Source organism: Canis lupus, chromosome 8 (assembly GCF_048164855.1).
Source record: "Canis lupus baileyi chromosome 8, mCanLup2.hap1, whole genome shotgun sequence".
NCBI lineage: Eukaryota > Metazoa > Chordata > Mammalia > Carnivora > Canidae > Canis > Canis lupus.
Genome location: NC_132845.1, coordinates 55,853,114 through 55,873,343, shown reverse-complemented (window position 1 = coordinate 55,873,343; position 20,230 = coordinate 55,853,114). Strand labels below are relative to the sequence as shown.

Sequence of the window (20,230 nt, the reverse complement as noted above, 5' to 3'; positions counted from 1 at the left end):
TTTTTTTTTTTTTTGAGTTCCCAGTTTCCTAAACGGAGAACCTGTTCTTGTCTCCCAGACTGTTATTTGGATCTTTTTCCAAATGGTTCATTAAAAGTGATGATACTGCTTGGGACGCCTGGGTGGTTCAGCAGTTGAGCGGCTGCTTTGGGCTCAGGGTGTGATCCCAGGTCCGGGATTGAGTCCTGCATCGGGCTCCCTGCAGGGAGCCTGCTTCTCCCTCTGCCTGTGTCTCCGCCTCTCTCCCTGTGTCTCTCATGAATAAATAAATAAAATATTTTAACTAACTAACTAACTAACTAAATAAATAAATGTGATGATACTGCTTAGGACAGGCAGAGGCAGTGTCTCTCTCTGACCCTAAGTGCACACATGGACATTGTCTTGAGAAACACACCAGTGGGGTGTCTGGGTTGCTCAGTTGGTTAAGTATCTGCCTTCTGCTCACGTCATGATCCCAGGGTCCTGGGATCGATTCCTGCATCAGATTCCTTGCTCCTGCTTCTCCCTCTCCCTCTGCCTCTAACCTCCTGTTCCTGATCTCTCTCTCTCTCTCAAATAAATAAATATAATCTTAAAAACAACAACAAAAAGGAACAGCATCGGCAGGACTCGACACTGTTCTACCCCCTGAAAAGTCCTGCACCCGAGACATTGATCAACCTTTGACACAGCTAGCAAAAATAATTATCAACTCTCCTAGAACATCTACAATGTACTTGGCCTGCACTGTGTGCTTCATGAATCATGATGATCCTCTGATGCAGAGACCATTAACATTGCTGTATCACAGATGATGAAATAGAGGAGCAAAGAAGTGAATAGATCTGGCCAAGTTCACCAGCTCTAGAATAATCAAGAGATTGTTGGTTGGACCCACTGTATTCACTTGAGGATCAGATACTACTGGAAATATTGTGGTTGATCCTGTGTCTGTATTTTAAGATGGAAGCTGATGACCTGGAAGACACTAGGCACTTGGGGGTGACGTCATTTGGGCCATGCTTATAGGTGGAAGGTGTGTGTGTGTGTGTTTGTGTGTGTGTTGGGGGAAGTGTTTGGCCTGGAAATCACAGGATTCGGGAGTCTAAGACTAGCATCTGCAAATGTCTGAAGAGTGCTCCACAGAGAAAGAGGCTCTGGGTGACAGAACAGGCCAGAGGGATGACAGTTCTGGGGGAGCTGATTAGACACCAAGCTGTAAGTCCTGCAACATTGTAGAAGGGCTGCAAGGTGGAACTGGCTCCCTCTAAATAACCCAGCTTCCTAATCCCAGGGAGTGTCCAGAGAGACACAGGACACAAAAGGGGTTCTGTAAAGGGGGGATGCTAATGTGGGCGGCGTCAGGGAAGCACCAGGGAGATTTAAGAATCACCAGGGAGGTTTTCCTCAGCCTGTGTGCCCTTTGCTCCCCAGGCATTCTGATCTGCCTCGAAAGGAGTGGGACCCTCTGAAGTCTGAATCCCCGCTTCATCACACGCTGGCTGAGTGACCCTGGACAGAGCACTTAACCTCTCTGAGCCCCCACCCCCTCTCCTAGTATATGCAAGAACAGCATGTCCACAACAACTCATTGTGAGGATTTTATCAGATGCCACACACGGAGTGCTTTATGTGGTGCCTGGCACATAATAAAGGGCCAAGAAATTCATAATGTCAAAATAACTACCATTATCATCACCGAGCTCACAATTTCGGGTTTCAATGACAATGTGTGTGCACACGTTTCAGCCTCAGTAGGCAGCTTCACAGCTCATCATAAAGTCACCGGGTCTCCCTTCTTCTTAATCTTAACAAAGAAATATCCTGTCTGGGGAATTGCAGTTTGGATTAATTCACTGCGAGCTCCTCCTCCCCAGTGCTGACAAGTACTCCCAGCTGAGCCTCTGGGGGAAGGAAAACCCTCTCGCATGCACATGACTGTGGGAAACGTGAGGCTTTTATTCTTCTCCTATAGACGTTAGTTACCTCAAAGCCGTATCAACACTCAGAGCCTCCAAGAGGTAGGTTTAGGAGCATGCCAACTCTTGCCTCATTCTGTTTCTCCTCGGGTGGGAGCTGGCTGGTGGTGCTGTCTTATTTACGGACTCAGATGTAGTGTACGTTTCAGAATGAAATTTAAATACCGCGGAGATAAACAACATGACCTTTTCAATGTCAGGCTGAAGAGAAAATGACGACCCAGTCCCACCAAGGAAAGAAGGAGGGCAGAATTAGACTCTGTACCCCCGTCCAGAACTGGATCTGAACTCTGCTCACCGAACAACCGTTTCCCAAAAAGTTGCCAGCGAAGACAAGTGCAATAATTGAACCGATAAGACAAAAGCTTGACAGGGACCATGTTCCTGGCATCTGCAGAGGCCGGGCTGTGTGGATGGAGACCTCTGTTTTTGCACCCAGCCACTGTGTGCATCAACTTACAGACGCGGGAATAGAGGCATCGATGTCTGCCCCCCAGAACCGCGCGGGCACGCACAACGGGAAAGTGTGTTATGCACGTGAATCCAAGAGTCAGACTGAACGGTTTACTTACGGCTTTTGGCTTATACGGGGGCTGAATCTCTTTGCGTTCAAGTTTCTCCCAATCAATGTACCGGAAAAATGCATGCTCTTTGATGTCACGTTCACCTTCAGGTCCACAACCCAGACGCTTGCCCGGGTGTTTGGTCATCAGCTTCAAGAGAAGAGAAAGGCTGAATTTAATGAACTTCGAGGGAGGTCATGTAAGCCGCTCAGAAATGATGACTCCCATGAAATTAGGGAAGAAAGCACAATGAGTTTCATTTTTTACTCTCTGCTTTCCATCCCAGGCAATAATTGCCTGGTGAAGTCTTTATAATCGGAAGACCCAACAACAGTGCCTGCTGCTACTTGTCCCAGAGCAAGATCGCTTTATGGTTAATGGAACCTAAGTCTCAATGTGGCCCTGAACTTCAAGTGAGAAATGTCAACCGATGCATTCTGATTTAAGAATGGGTTTTATGCAATTCCTGTTGCATTTAATGAGAACAGTTTCAATATCTTCAAATTCCCCCACCTCCCACCCTGAGAAAGCTGGAGTGTGACCAAGGCAAAGGCCATATTCATTCTGATAATATTTGCATTTCTCAGTAAAGCACTTGTGAAAATGACAAAACAGAAGAAAAAATATTAGTCAAATGGACCCAAGTTTCAAGTAATTACTTTCTGAAAGCTCATTAAATAGTCAAAACCTTGCCCAGCTCATTTTGCTTGTATCACACATTACACTAAACTCCGCTGAGGTTTCTTTGGTGTTCCATTTAAATTACTTAATTATCAAAACCCTCCATCTTGGGGTCTCTGAGCCACTGCTAAATAACAAGATGAATAGATGCTCCAAGATGAAACCAGACAGGCTTCCTCTTGTAAATGAATCCAAAGCAGCATGAAAATATCTCTGATCTCAAGACTTGAGCAAATGCACAGATAGCAAAGACAGAGGAGTTGTTGATTAAAAAAAAAAAACCACCCAAAACCAAAAGCCAAAACCAACAAGAAGGCCTCAAAGAGGGGAAAAAAAGGCAATTAGAATATAACAAGACCAAGAAGCTTCCCAGAGTTGACCTGATACCATGATGTCAGAGCCCTTAGATTCTGCCCAGGATTTGTGAATCATGGCAGGGAGATGAACCCAGCAATACACACCTACCCTGCTGGACATTCAGCTTAGCTTGATTCCTGCTTGCAGAGCAATTTGTCATCAGAAATTATCCCCCTACACACACACACACATACACACACTCATGCAAGCACATATTCCCCATCTATGCTTTACCTGCCAGGGGAAAATAACTGGGCACTTCTAAGCGGCTACCTAATCCACATGCATGAATCTTACCTGCTTCTCACAATAACCCGATGAGGTGGGTATATTCTTTTTCCCATTTCAATGACAAGGCAACTGACACGCAGAGAGGTTTAGCAACTAGCAAGGACTCAGAGAGATGGGGAGCGGCAGAGCCAGGGCTCTATCTCACCTCTGGCTTCTCGCAAACTTGGGCTTTTATTTTATTTTATTAAAGGTTTTCTTTATTTATTCGTTAGAGACACACAGAGAGAGGCAGAGACATAGGCAGAGGGAGAAGCAGGCTCCCTGTGGGGAGCTCAGTGTGGGACTCGATCCCGGGACTCTAGGATCACGCCTTGAACCAAAGGCAGATGCTCAACCGCTGAGCCACCAGGGGCCCCAGGCTTTTAATAAGAGAGATCCTCGTATGTGGGCTCCCCTGGGATATTTTGGCTTGGCTTGGTCAGGATGGGTTGGGCCAGCACATTGGGCCAAGCACTGACATTTGTACAGGGTTACAATAGGAGGAAAGAAAGGGCTACGAAGTTTTGGTTAGCACTACCTTGAATATTCTTTCTTTCTTTCTTTCTTTCTTTCTTTCTTTCTTTCTTTCTTTCTTTCTTTCTTTCTCTTTTTCTAAAAGACTTTTATTTATTTGATAGAGAGTGAGAGCAAGAGATGTCACAAAGGGAGAGGGAAAGGGAGAAGCAGACTCGCCGCTGAGCAGGGAGCCCAACATGGGGCTCGATCCCAGGACCCTGAGATCATGACCTGAGCTGGAGGCAGATGCTTAACTGACTCAACCACCCAGGCGCCCCAGCGCTACTGCTAATATTATCAATGATGCCCTCTGTGTTATGGAGTACTTCCTTTGCGCCAGGCTCTGTGCTAAAGCCTTGCCAGGCATTACTCTTTCATCTTTATTTTCATTTTACAACTATAATCCTCATTTTCCAGATAAGAAACTGGATCCAGAGAAGTAGTCATTTGCCCAGAGGCACACAGCTAAGTAGCAGAACCTGCTTTGAACCGATCTGCCCAACCTAGAGCTCTTGCTGCGCTGTGCTGTGCAGTCTGCTTGTTTTTATGCTAATGTGTGGCCAACTGGGGCTTCTGTCTGCTTTACGTTTGTTCAAAATGGGAGTGGCAATCCGAGCAAAGTTATACTAATTGTTTTTTTTTTTTTTTCTGGTAGAAAATAGGTCCTTTAATGGGATGGATGTATAAAGGACTTTTCAATCAGAATGGAACGGTTTTCAAAAGCCTAGCTTAATTTCCGTGTAAGGACGAGGATGCCAAGTGAAGAAAAGCCACTGCAGAATCATCCAGCACTAATGTGAGTCTCCGCCCAGTTACTGCACTCTGAGCTGATGTGCCTGAAGCCATGCAGACAGCTGGATTTAATCACTGTTCCGATCTCTGATCACCTCCCAGACGCATCCCCTGGGGCCCGCTGTTTGGGAGGAAGCATTTGCTGTTGGCTTGAGCATCACCTCTTCTTTGGAGCCTTAGCATTGAAGAAAGGACCCACACTGGACTCAGCCCACTCAACTCAGAAAGGCCCTGGAACCCAGTGGTAAGAGAGTCACCCCAGTTAATCCTGAAGGTTATGGGTCCTAAATTAATAGAAATCTGCTCTACCAGGGAAACCGCTAATTGGAGCTGAAGCTGAATGCAGCTGACCTGGAAAATCCTCTCTCCTCCATGACCCACTTAGAACCCCCAGCTGTCCAGGCAGGGCAGAGTTGTGAAGGGGAAGATTTTGAGCATGTATTAATTAAGCACCTACTATGCACCAATACCACACTAGGAGCTTTCTGTTGCCTGATTTAATGCTCTCAAAAAACTCTGTTCGGTGAGTATTATTATTCTATTTTCAGAGCTAAAGAAACAGAAGCCCAGACGTGCAAAGGAGGACCACATACTGAGGAAGTGGAAGTGTTGAGATGTGCAAAGGGTCTCCATCTGCCAAAACCCTCACCTGAAAATTCCTATCGCCGTGTATGCATACTTAAATGCCAAGAGAGGCCTGGCATGTTACACAGTAGTGTACAGCATTATAATAATAATCATAATAATGTCCCATGGGTTTTGGATCAGAACACCGGGCTCTGTTGTTAAGGGATTCACTGTATTAACTCACTGAATCATCAATGAATCCTGTATGGAGTACTATCATTATTCTCAATCCACAGGCAAGGTTGAGGGACTTACCCACAGACATAGTGCTAATAATGCCAGGACCAGGATTTGAACCCAGATGGAAGTAGGCAAGATGGAAATTTCTGCAAATTGGAAAGGGCATGACCTATCTTTTTTTTTTTTTAAGGAATTGCAGCTCCTATTCTTTTTATTTATTTATGATAGTCACAGAGAGAGAGAGAGAGAGGCAGAGACATAGGCAGAGGGAGAAGCAGGCTCCATGCACCGGGAGCCCGACGTGGGATTTGATTTGATCCCGGGTCTCCAGGATCGCACCCTGGGCCAAAGGCAGGCGCTAAACCTCTGCGCCACCCAGGGTTCCCGGGCATGACCTATCTTAAGGGGACATGGGCTTCCCAACCAGCTGGCTGATCCGTTATAGGAATGACAGACCAGCATGGCGAGATCAGATTTTTCCAGGAAAACTGGAAAGCTAATTGTTTATGGGAAATCCCCTGCTGTTTCAGTGTTGGCAATTATTAAACAAACTAAAAGCTTGGTATATGACCTCCACTCATTCTTCCTCCCCCATGAGAATATGTCTACAGGGGTCTCACTGGCCTCACATTGTGCCTCCCCACTCATTTTTTTAATAAGCTGCTCTTAAGCTCCTAATGAACCTCTGGGTCTCCATTCTCTGAGGGACTGAGACTAATTCACATGTGGTTTCCCCAGGGATATTTGTATCTTACTCTATGCAGCTGAAACAAAAGCTTAGGTGATTCACCAAGAGTGAGAATCTAGGTGGTGCTGACAAGGTGCTCTAGACCAAGAGTTTGACCCAGCTATCACACACTGTTTGAGTTTTCCAGCTTTTCTGCACCCATGCCAGCTCACCGAGCATCTGACTGGGGCCAGGAAGAGCAGGGCTGGATTGGGCAGTGGGAAATCTGCAAAAACTCCAAGGATCTAGGACCAGCTGCCCTGGTTTCTTCAGATACACTGGTGGGAACACACTGGGGAGGCATGGCCATGCCCTAATCTTGAAAACACACCTATCCCCCCAACTGATGAAAGAATGAATATTTTATAAAGGCAGCATCTGTCAGCCATATTCTCTGGGGGCCCTCATAGCATTGCTCTAATACACCTCCATTAGAGTTAAATGCTACCACATTTGGATAACAGGTTTAAGGGCAGTGGTTTTCAAGCCACACAGGGACTTTTGCAAAATGCAGATGTCTAGGGGGAGCTTGAGGTTATGTACAATCTGAAGAAGTACATCAGGTCATCCTGATGGCACCAAAAGTGAGGATCACTGATCTCCAGGGACTCACCCTCCTGGCCTAATGCAAGATGCATAACAGAAGAATCCTCACCAGCAAACATGTGCCCTGTATTTATATCCACTGCCATGTACAAAATGTACAATGCTTTTCAGCCATTTGTGGGGTAGAGGGAGAGACTGGGGGTCTGAAGACACTAAATTTGGGTCAGCTTATCCAGAGAATCCCTTAAATTCAGTATTTCGTGTATTTTCTTAGGATGAATTTTAACGCTGCTACAATTAGCCATAAGCAGCAGAGCAGGGCAAGGTTGTCAGGTCCATGCTGCAGGCCTCTCGCACACCTTCCCATGGGTTCCAGCTCTCTGGCAAGGCCTCTGTGGTGTTTCCTATCTCATTCATCCAATATGCATTCCCCGATGCAGGCTAGAGCCTGGAGCCCAGCCAGCAGCAAGATACTGTTGCCACCAGACCTCTCCGGTACTTTTGTACAGATTGGGAAAAAGCTCCCTTTGCTCTGAGCGGTAGCAAGTCCACACCAAGAGCACCAGCAGGGACGTGGGGTGAGGGGTAGAGTTCAGTATCCATTCCACCCCTTCCCTGGGTGAGGCATCCTCAGGCAGGGCACACCTTTCACCTCTGCATTTGGTGGTCCTGGCAGCAAGCTTCCAGGGGCTTACTCACCCCTTTGCAGATGGCCACAGCTTCCTTGGACATGGACTTTGGGTAAGCCACATTGTGTTCCATGATGGACTGGAAGAGCTCATCCTCATCCTCCCCTTCAAAGGGTGCCTGTGGGACAGAGGAGTGTGGGAAGACAGGGGTCCTCCTGCCTGACCCTCCCCAATTGCCCCAAACCACTGTCCCACACCTGGGGGCTTCCAGGGAGAAGATGAGGAAAAACAGTCAAAAGACTAGGGTAACCCCAAGGGCACGGAAGTCACAGGGGTTCTGATCTATGAGCTGGTATCAAACTGACACCTTTCTTCTAAAAAAACCAGGCAGATTGGGGGTGGGGGAGGAACTTTCTTAAAAATCACTTAAAATTCAATTACCTGCCCAGCCAACATTTCATACAGCAGGACTCCGAATGCCCACCAATCCACAGACTTCCCATAGGGCTGATAGGCGATTATCTGGAAAACAGAAGGCATTCCATCAGGGAGGCAGGCAGGTTCTTCCCATGGCTAGAGACTGAATACTCACTTCTTTTACATAAGAGTGGAGCCTCTTGGGGCTCGGAGGTGGAGGGAGAGTTCTTCCTTTGCCTGTCATCTGCCAACTGTGAGAGATTAAATCGGCTGTTACAGTCCCAGATGGGGGATACTGTCAAATGGAGTGACCCAAGGAGCATAGTGCCCACTTATCCACCTTAGGAAGATGGATCTCATCTATGGGGGACTTGCGGGCGGGGGAAAACATCTGTGGGTGTCACACTGCCTTTTCAAAGCACTTAGCACAGTGTGTTATTTTTCATTTTAATACAGTGAGTGTGGCATCTTCAACCGTCTTTGTTTCTCATTACGAAAGTAGTATCATTTACACAACAATGGGAATGCGCTTAACACCACTGAACTGTACACTAAGAAACTGTTACAACGGTCAATTTTATTTTTACTCCAATTAAAAAATTTTAAGTTAAAAAGATGGAATAGTGCTCTTGCTATTTTACTATTTATTTAAAAACATAGATAAGCAATAAATAATTAAATAAAAATACAGACAAGCTAAGAAAACACAATTAAAATCACTCCTAATCATCCATCAAGAGAAAGATTATGATAGCTCTTTGGTCTATTTCCTCTTGGAGTCTTTTTTATTAATATATAGTAGAGTGTGCACATGTGTGGATTTAACATGAGCATAAACACTTCAACATGTGGAATTCTTTTTTTATGGCTGAATAATATTTGGATGCTAGGGCTACTTCCTTAGTTTGGCTATTGCAAATAATGTTGTAACACACAGAAGTGTATGTATCCCTTTGAATTAGTGTTCTTGTATTTTGGGGGTAAATATCCATTAGTGCAATGACTGCATCATAGGGTAATTCTATTATTAATTTTTTGGTGAACCGCCATACTGTTTTCCACATTGGCTGCACCCATTTGCATTCCCACCAACAGTGGAAGAGTGTTCCCCTTTCTCCACATCCTCGCCAACACCTGTTGTTTCCTTGTGTTGTTGATTTTAGCCATTCTGACAGGTATGAGGTGGTATCTCATTGTAGTTTTGATTTGCATTTCCCTGATGCTGAGTGATGTTGGGCATCTTTTCACGTGTCTATTGGCCACCTGGATATCTTCTTTGGAAAAAAGTCCGTTCATGTCTTCTGCAACGGTATTCGTAGTTTTACGGTTTTTGATACTTAGTACCAAATTGCCAGAGCAGAGCAAAGTCTAGAAAAGCCATATGACCATTCCTCTTTCAAATCACAGGTGGGTAAAACTAACTGTATTAATGGGTTTAAAAGGTGATGTATTAGCAAAGGTTCAGGGTGGAGGCGTGAGAGTCAGACCGTCCAGACCTTGAATCCTGACTACTGTTTCTGAATTGTATGACCCTGGGGGAGGTTAACTTCTTGATGTCTCGGTTTCCTCCCCTACTAAAGGAATTTTGTAATATCTATGTCACAGGGTTTTGGGAGGACGAAAGAGAAACGTGTGCCTCTCACACATCACGTCCTCAAAATGTTAGCCGTAACTAGAAGGTTTTCTCATTCGGTGATTGTTTTACTCAATGAATGTGTCTGAGCAAAGTTGGCTATAAAATGAATGTCCATTTGTTGCCACCTCTGCTTCCACCCTAAAGTCAGAAACACCCTTTGAGGAGAATTAAACTGTAAGAGAGGGAAGCTTTCTGTGAGAACACTTACTGAAAGTGTTTTCACACTTTTAAAGTACTTCATGTCTTCTTTGATCCTCATGACAACCTAACAAGTTAATCCTTTTACAAAGGAAAATAGAGCCTGGGAGGTGAAAGAAGTTGCCAGAAGGTGAGGTTAATGGCAAAGCCAGGGTGAAAGCCAGATCCGGATCCTCCTCGATTATTCCTTCCATCAAAGGGCTGAGGAGGGAGCGGCTTCCCCAGGAACACAATTCCAGGTGCCTCCTGCATTGCAACCACAGGGAGTTCTGGAAAATCACAGATAGGGGGGTCCTTCCTGCAGAGATTCAGATTCAGTTGATCCAGGGTAATGCCTGGGTAGCCTACATTTTTAAAAGGACCCTGGGTGACAGTCAAGTGCAGTGAGTTTTGAATCTGAGACAACAGAGCTCATGGCAGATCAAGGAATTGTCTGATGCCCTAAGTACTAATGATAATACAGCAAGGTAGGGCACGCAGGGCAAACACCACTGCATTCTAACACAGGTGTCCCCTGCTTTATAAAAGTTTGGGTTCCGCTACTTCGCCCTTACAAAAGACCCACATTAGTACCTATTTTCCTTAAATGAAAGAAATCCAAAGAGGACTTTTGCTTTTACGATAAAGGCAAAGAGCAAAAATAGAGTTCGGCGTTTGGTTTGTAGGGAGCCATTACGGAGGCAGCAAGAGTGGCACCGCCAAGCTCCTTCTCAAGGAACTATACCTGGCACCAAGCAGCCATATCTTTGAGTTGTGTGAGCATCTGTTATGCATCCACTAGACAGATATGTCGTAAGGTATCAGAAAGGCCTGAGAGAGGTTAATTTTTGGGTCTGAAAACGTTAAAATGTTTTTTACCATGTAAAACTGCTATTGCTATAAAACTGCTTCTTTGGGGACACCTGGGTGGCTCAGTGGTTGAGCATCTGCCTCCAGCTCAGGGCGTGATCCCGGGGTCCTGGGATGGAGTCCTGCATGGGACTCCCTGCAGGGAACCTGCTTCTTCTGCCTGTGTCTCTGCCTCTCTCTCTGTGTCTCTCATAAATAATTAAATAAAATAAAAATAAAAATAAAAATAAACCCTGCTTCTTTGCTTCATGCCATTTTGGCTTTGAACGGTTTCACAGGAATGCTCTTCTGTCAATAGTCTATAAAGGACTTTTTTTAAAAAATTACTTTTAATTATTCAAGTAATACATAAATGTTTACCTTGTGAAAAATTTACACAGTATACAGATTGAGCTAAATTTCTCTGTACAGCTCTTACCCTCAGAGGTAACCAATGTTATAAAATCAGTCTGTTAACTTCCAGGTTTTCTATGCTTTTACTGTGTCTCTACATACTCATATAGCAGTGTTCCATGTATTGTTGTTGTTTTCAATATATGGTATCATGCTGTATTTAACATTCTGTACCTTGATTTTTCCTCTGGTTTTATCCATAAATAACTGACATACATTACTGTGTAAGTTTAAAGCATACAGCATGATGGTTTGATTTACATATAGTGTGAAAATAAGGTAAGTTCAACTAACATCCACTGTCTCATTTAGATACCATAAAAAGGAAGAAGGAAAAGTTTGCTCCCTTGTGATGAGAACTCTTAGTATTTATTTTCTTAACTTTCTTACATATCATACAGCAGTATTTGCTATAGGTATCATGCTGTACATTATATTTTTAGTACTTATTTATCTTATAGCTAGAAGTTTGTACTTTTGACCATCCTCTCACAATCGCCCTTCCACCTCTGTGAACCATAAGTCTGATCTCTTTTTCTGTGAGTTTGGCTTTATTTTTTTCTCTTTTTAAGATTCCACATCTAAGTGAGATCATACACTATTTGTCTTTCTGTTTCTGACATATTTCACTTAGCATAATGCCTTCACAGTCCATCTATGTTGTAGCAAACAGTAGGATTTCCTCATATTTTATAGCCAAATACTAGTTCGTTGTGTATGTATATATACCACAACTCCTTTCATCCATTTATCCATCGATGGACACTTGCATTGTTTACATGTCTTGTAAATAATGCTTCAAGAAACATGGGAGTGCAGATATTTTTTTGAGTTAGTATGTGTGGGGTTCTTTTCCCTTTGGGTATATTCCCAGAAGTGGAATGCCTGGGTCATATAGTACCTCTATTTTTAATTTTTTTGAAGATCCTCCACACTGTTTTCCAGAATGGCCGTACCAATTCACATTTCCACCAACAGCACCCAAGCGTTCCTTCTTCTCCCCACCTTCACCAGTACTTGCTATCCCTTATCTTTTGGATGATGGCCATCCTAACAGGTGTGATGGGATAATCTCATTGTGGTTTTAATTTGCATGTCCCTAATGACCAGTGATGTTGAGCATCTTTTCATGTACCTGTTGGTCTTTCGAATGTTTTTTTTTTTTTTAATTTTTGGAGAAATGTCTATTCAGATCCTTTGCCCATTTTTTTTTTAACTTATGATAGTCACAGAGAGAGAGAGAGAGAGAGAGAGAGAGAGGCAGAGACACAGGCAGAGGGAGAAGCAGGCTCCATGCACCGGGAGCCCGATGTGGGATTCGATCCCAGGTCTCCAGGATCGCGCCCTGGGCCAAAGGCAGGCGCCAAACCACTGCGCCACCCAGGGATCCCGCTTTGCCCATTTTTTAATTGGGTTACTTCTTTTGTTGCTGTTGAGTTGTAGGAGTTCCTTATATGTTTTGGATATTGGCCCCTTATCAGATATACGGTTTGCAAATACTTTTTCCCATTCCATTGGTTCTCTTCTCACTTTGTTGGTGGTTTCTTTTGCTGTGCAGAAGATTTTTAATTTGATGTGGTCACACTTATTTTGATTTTGTTGTTTGGGCTTTAGATGTTGTATCCAAAAAATTATGACCAAGATCCATGTTAAGAAGCTTTGTCCTATGTTTTCTTCTAGGAGTTTCATGGTTTTCAGGTCTTACATTTAAGCCATTAATCCATTTTGAGTTAATTGTTGTGAGTGATGTAAGATATGGGTCCGGTCTCATTGTTTTATATATGGACACCCAATTATCTCAGCACCATTTATTAAAGAGACTGTCTTCTCCTTTGAGTATTCTTAGCTTTCTTGTCAAACAATTGACTATATATGCTTAGATTTTGTTCTGGGCTCTCGATTCTGTTCTGTTCATCTATTTAGCTGTTTTTATGCCAGTACCATATTGTTTTGATGACTATAGCTTTATAATATAGCTTCAAATTGATAGTATAATGTCCTGCTTTGTTCTTCTTTCTCATTTCTTTTTTTTTTCTTTTTTTTTAGATAGCAAGATAGAGTGCATATGAGTGGGGAGGAGGGAGAGGGAGAGAATCTTAAGCAGGTTCCCAGCGTGGAGCCTGACATGGGGTTCCATCTCATGATCCTGATCATGACCTGACCCAAAATCAAGAGTCTGGCGCTTAACCGACTGAGCCACTCAGGCACCCCTTTCTTTATTTCTTTGGCTATTCAGGGTCTTTTGTGGCTCCACATAAATTTGGGCAGTGTTTTTTGTACTTCTGTCAAAGATGCAGCTGAAAACTTGATAGAGATTGCATTGAATCTATTGATAGCTTTTGGTAGTATGGACATTTTAACAATATTCATTCTTCTAATTCATGAACATGGGATGTCTTGCCATTTATTTATATCTTCTTTAATTTCTTTCAGCAATATCTTATAGTTTTGATTATGAATATCTTATGATTCACCTTCTTAGTTAAGTTTATTCCTATTTTATTATTTTTGATGCTATTGTAAATGGGATCCATTTCTTTATTTCATTTTCAGAAAATTGTTGTTAATGTATAGAAATGATACTGATATTTGTATACTAATATTGTATCTTGTAACTTTACTGAATTCATTAATTAGATCTAACAGTTTTAGTTGAGTCTTTAGGATTTTCTACATATAAAATCATGTCATATGCCAATAGAGACCATTTTTACTTTTTCCTTTCCAATTCCAATACTTTTATTTTTTTCTTGCCTGATTGCTCTAGTTAGGACTTCTAGTACTGTGCTGCATAGGAGCAGTGTGAATGGACACCCTTATCTTATCCCTGCTTTTTCTGCATCTATTGAAATGATGTGATTCTTTTCTTTTATCCTATTAGCGATGTATTACAATGATTGATTTGCATATGTTGAGTCATCCTTGTATCCCAGGGATAAATCCCACTTGATCATGGTGAATGATATTTTAATGTGCTCCTGAATTCAATCGACCAGTATTTTATTGAGAATTTTGTATCTATATCCATCAGGGATATTGGCCTGTGGTTTTCTTTTCTAGTAGTGTCCTTTTCTGTTTTTGGTATTAGAATAATGCCAGTGTTGTAAAAATAGCTTGGAGTCTTCCTCCTCTGATTTTTTAGAAAATTTGAGAAAGATCGGTGTTAACTCTTCTTTAGATGCTTGGTAAAATTCACCAGTGAAGCAATCTAGTCCTGGGCTTTTCTTCATTGGGAGATTTTTGATTACTAATTCAACCTCCTTACTAGTAATTGGTCTATTCAGATTTTCTATTTCTTCCTGATTCAGTCTTATTAAGTTGCATGTTTTTAAAACTTTTCCATTTTCTCTAGGTTGTCCAGCTTGTTGGCATACAGTTGTTCACTATTGATTTCTTTCTCTTAACAATATGACTCAAAAATCTTTCCATATCTACATATAGATCTAATTTACTCTTTTGAATTGAATTATTGTGGTATTTAGTACTATAAATAATTCGGTCTATTGTCCATTCCTTGATTGACATTGTTCAGGTTAGTACATACGGATGTACTCTGATCTTTATAAGAGCTGCATGGTACTTCTCAATGTGAATGTAGCATATTTTAGCTAACCATTCTTTTATTGATAGTCATGAAGGTTGTTTCTTATTTTTCATTATTTAAAAATAGCACTGGAACAAAGAAAAGACTTTGAACACATATCATTTCACTGTGTGCATGTGCATTGAGTATGTGTGTGGCAAGCTAAGTTCTTAGAAGAAGAACTGTTTTGGTAAAGAGTATGCAGGTTTTAAAATTTGTGCCAAATTATTTAGCTACATGGGGCCTCCCATCACCATTGTTCCAAATAAGTGACTGACAGTCAAGAAAAGAATTCTAGAATACCCATTTCCAAGACTCTGTGCCACATCCTCAGTTCCTTTCCTTAAAAATCTAGTAACAGATTGCAAAATGCCACTTCCCTAAGCACCAATTCAGAGAAAAAGGAAGGCTATCATCTGGCACAGATTCTGTACCATGACATGTTGGGGAAATCCATTCTGCAACTGACCGTTTCCTTTGGGAAGGGAGGGGGAGGCAGTAGAATTAACTCTTTTCTCTTTCATTTATATCTTACTCACAAAGAGAAAAATTCTAAGTCTTTCAGGGTTGAGTATCAGTACACAGATCCTGTGTCATATGTCAGTTCAGGAAAGCCCTCTTCGTCTCTCCTTCCTTCCTCTTAACAAACATTTCAATGTCATAATTAGGCAGTATCATATGGCCATGAGCCATAGCAGCTTGAAGAATTTTCCTGATGTGTGGTGGATGGTTCTTTTTGAGTTTTATTTAAAATTTCCCCCAAACCTTGATGTATTTTGGGCCTGAGCTTCTGGATGCGTGCTAAATTAATTTGCATGTGTGATCTCAAAGGAATGATTTAGAGTACAGGAGAAGAACTAGCCTGAGGTTTGCTTGCCAGGTACCCTCCTGGACTTTTCCCAACTCTGACATGGTCATCTAGGGCACAGGAGAGACTCCAGTAAAACAAGAACATGTATTAGGGGTCCCATCAGCTCTCACCTCAGGGGCGATGTAGTCTGGAGTGCCACAGAATGTCTTCGTGGTCACCCCATCCCAGATGTTTTCCTTACACATGCCAAAATCAGCAATCTTGATGTGGCCCTCTGAATCCAGCATCACATTGTCAAGTTTGAGGTCACTGCAGCAGATATAAAAATTTAAGGGTTTAACAAATGTTTTTTACTTCAAGCCAACAGCCACTCGTGACACACAAAACACTGTGCTAAGGTGTTGGGGAAGCACAGAGGGGAGTATAAACCAGCACTTGCCCTCCAATAGTTTATAATCTGGTAAATAAAGAGGGGTCCACAGACTTGTGGGTTTTTCTTCTTCTATAGATCCAACTGTGCCAAGCATCTCACAAGGACACAATGAGACAGCAGCTCTGAGAAGAGAGAGATCCATAGACAGCTAAATAAGGAGCAGAGCATCCATAGAGGCTTCTATCCAGGAGCAGTTCAAGAGTTAGCCCTTGTACTTTCAGGAGCCCTTATATTTCATAGTAAGATATATTTTTCACAAAACTATTACTATTTTTGCAAATATCTCTGGAGTTCACGGGGGGGCGGGGAAGCAGATGGAAAGAATCTTAGTTAGCTTCAAGTTCTCTAAGCTCTCCTAGGCTGATTCCTAAGACATGACCCAAGAGTTCCCATTGATTCTTTCAATCAAAAAAAAAAAAGTGTTGCACACCTCCTTTGTGACAGGCACTATGCTTGGAGCTAGGGATATACTGTGAACAAGATAAACAAACATTTTGCTCTTATTCAGATGAAATTCCAGTAGAGGGAAAAAGACAATTAACAAATGTTCATATCTACAATTTATTGTGTGATTATTATGATTATTACAGATTTTGATGGGCGCTATAAAGAAAATGAGGACGATGAGTTAGTAACTGGGGTAGGTTTCTGTAAACAGGATGCCAGGAAAGTGTCACCTCCATGAAGGTAACATCTGAGCTTTAACATAAAGGATATGTGCTATACTTACATTCTTTTATTTCATCCATGTTGGTGAGGAGAGCTTATTTATTTTTGGAAATGCTTGCATATTCCCAGCATATTGGATTACTCCAATATCATCACACTTTCCTCTTCCCCAAACATCTACTCTAATATCAACACTTGGTGTTTTAGTATCAGTAAGTAGTGATGATCTATGGGCCAGTCTTCCTCAATCTCAATAGAGTCCAATTTCCTGAGAGGTAATGGGGTCTACTATTCAATTCAGATCTCTATCTTAAATCATCTTCATTAGGTGCTGGACATCTGTGGTCCCTGCCTATTTTATCATCTTATGATGACAGCAATCCAATATTCCTTCAAAGGACCATCCTTCCCTGATTATCAAGCCATGTAAGACTAGTGGTGCTGACCTCAGCTTTTGGCTCCATGAGTGGACTGGACGTATGGGCCTAACCTGGCCATTGGAAATGTTGGTCACAGTGATTGCTCCAGGAATGGCCATGTGATCCAATATGAGTTAATCAAAGCTACTGAGCATCAGCTCTGGCACTTTTGCTGGTACTGTCAGGAAAGAGATGAACTCTTTTTACATTGGGATTGCTCAGTGGTAGAATATAAGTCTAGAAGTGCCAGGGGTCATCAGATAGAGAATAAGCTAGTAGAGAGAAAGCAGAACCTAGCAGGAAGGTGATAAAGTGAAAACTCGTAACATCATTTGAGCCCTTGGATCTATCCTGGCATAAAGTCAGATCTGCTCCCTGGGCTTTTCAGTAATGTCAGCTAAAAAATATCTCTTTTAACAAGTTAGTTCAAATTGAGTTGCTGTCATCACCTTTGACTAAGAGAATACAACCTGAAAAAAACATACTGGCATCTCCTATCTGTGTCTGTGAGATCTGTTCATCCAAGGCGAGGCCCACTTGCATCCCATTTGCCAACAGCAATACCATGATCTTTGGTGCTGACCATGGTACCACTCGTAATAATCCTTCATGCTTATCTACAAGCCACAGTGGTCTCTGAATGTCAGCTAAGAACTTAAACTGGACTTTGTAGCAACCTGCTTCACCTAAACATGCCAGATCTACATGTGAATTGATTAACAGAGACCCACGACATCCCCCTCAGCTTGACCACAATCCCCCAAACAAGCAGCTGGGGCAACTAGGAAAGTAATAACAACTTCATGTGTTATAGTAAAGGAGCTTCAGGGGGCGCCTGGGTGGTTCAGTTGGTTAATCATCTGACTCACGATTCTGGCTCAGGTCGTGGTCTGAGGGTTATGAGACTGAGCTCCATGTCAGGCTCTGCACTCAGCATGGAGTGTGCTTGAGATTCTCCCTTCCTCTTCCCTGCCCCTCCACCACCCTCTAAATAAATAAAATAAATAAGTAAATAAATAAAATCTTTAAAAAAAGAGCTTCAGGTGCCAAGAGCCAGTTGGTTATGCAGCTGGAGACAATCCAGTCATATTCATTGTCATATATGATTTTTGACAGCCTACTGTATTTTTTGGTTTGATCTAATAATCCCTCATTTCTGCTTCAAAAGGGACTGGAGCAATTGCTTACATTTTCAGAAATCCATCAAAGGCAAAATCATCACACATCCCAGGAATGGTGATCTATAAATAAGACATGAAGCTTGAAAGGATCTTTGTCTCCCCTGTACCCAACATCTCCAGCCATGGTCCTCAGAGAGGGCAAGTCTAACATAATTCCTCATCCCTTTTACTTAAGATTCTCCAACCAACTAGAGATCTAAATGAAAGAGGGAGAGATTTGTAACATTTTGAAAGAATTCACCACATGAAGATCATCTCGATGTTATAAAACCACACATCTTCTGTCATGTAATTTTTTTTACTGGTTTTCATTTGATTATCAATTTCAAAAACTCTGTCTCAATCAAGGTTTTTGATTGTGAGCAACGAAAATCAACTCTGACCATTTCAACCTGGAAAGGGATTGTTAAAAAGATATTGGGAGTTCACAGAATCTCCAACGAGGCTGGAGAACCAGATTTAGAGGCTAGGCAGCCAGGAATGATGCTTAATTGGAATGCAGAGCTGGTCCAGTGAAGGTGTCACAGAAGCCACCATTGGGTACAGACATCTTGTTCCATGAAGCCTAACGCTGGACTCTGGATATTGTTGCTAAGAACTGCTTCCTCTCATGCCTCCAGAAAGTAGATGCAGCCGATTACTATGGCCACTCTCGATTCTACAGCCTCTGCATTTCTTGGTCACTACCTTCCAATTCATAGTGTTGTGTGAGTATGACAAGTGTCAAAACCTGGATTGTGTGTCTGCCTTGGCTGCAGGGAGGTTGTGAGACTATCTGGCATTTTCAATCTGTATAGTAGGAGATAGACTTTGTTCCTACACATGAATGAAAGGGATTCAGATGCTGAATGCCTTAAAAGACTGATAAATGTCCCCTAAAAAGTATGAAGAGTTGAGGAAGAATGGGAGAATATGTTAGTAAAGAGAGCTTTGAGTTAGGCAAAGTCTTAGCACCGAAATCTAATATTTGTATTTTATGACTGGAATGGTGAAAGTTCTGGATCCCAGACCCCAAACCATGACCCTACTAGATTGGAAACCCAGCCCTGAATCCCAACCCAATTGACAATAAACTTTATTTCCTTTCCCAGTCCCTCCCCTGGGACTGGATTTTCTTTCAATAAACTTGCAGCTCCACATTTAATTTCTTAGCAATCCTCAGTGGCCAGTTCTATTCTACCTAAGACCCACCCTGTACAAGAGTTAGGTTCTTAGGTTCTAATGTCAGCATATAAGGTGAAAATCATGTAGAGTGAATGATTCCCCATGATCCTTCCTGCTGAAGTTACTGGTTTGAATTAGGGGTCATGTCATATGGAAGATAACATGTACCCTCCACCACCAGAGTTCCATTTGGCGCAAGATGCTCCCACTATGGTAATTAAAGAGGAAATGGAATAAGAGTCTTCCTAGATGTGTCTCTTGCACAGTGATACCGGGTCGTTGAGGGCAAACACGGCTAGGAGCATGCAATTTACAGTTTAAATTCTTCTTTTTCTTGGTCTTTCTATTTCTTCACTGAGATCGCCCATGCGCCAGGTGGAACCACTCCTCTTCCTGACCTTCATTCCTCCGTTATCAGGAATAACTAAGCGGAATAGGGATTCTGTACTCAGAATGATTGTCCCTTCCCCTGCTAGATTCAGATCACCACTTCAAGGAGTTTAGAAAAAGGCCCTGGACTCTGAAGGCTGCTGGCAAGGTGCCCACCTTCCATGTCTCCAATCTACCAGTGCCCACAGCCTCCCCTCCATTATCTGCCTTGAGATCACCAGGGCTTATCATTTTATGC

General features: G+C 42.5%; 1 protein-coding gene across 2 annotated transcripts in view; it reads right to left on the bottom strand.

Annotated features, from left to right (window-relative positions):
- The window catches only part of PRKCB (protein kinase C beta), a 324,641-nt gene that overhangs the window by 26,191 nt on the left and 278,220 nt on the right, over positions 1-20,230 (bottom strand). For both annotated transcript variants that reach the window (XM_072836199.1, XM_072836200.1), the window contains exons 13-16: positions 15,907-16,045; positions 8,291-8,371; positions 7,920-8,027; positions 2,534-2,674 (exon numbers count right to left, since the gene is read on the bottom strand). In XM_072836199.1, coding sequence (XP_072692300.1) covers positions 2,534-2,674; positions 7,920-8,027; positions 8,291-8,371; positions 15,907-16,045 — 469 coding nt within the window. The remainder of the gene's footprint in view (positions 1-2,533; positions 2,675-7,919; positions 8,028-8,290; positions 8,372-15,906; positions 16,046-20,230) is intronic.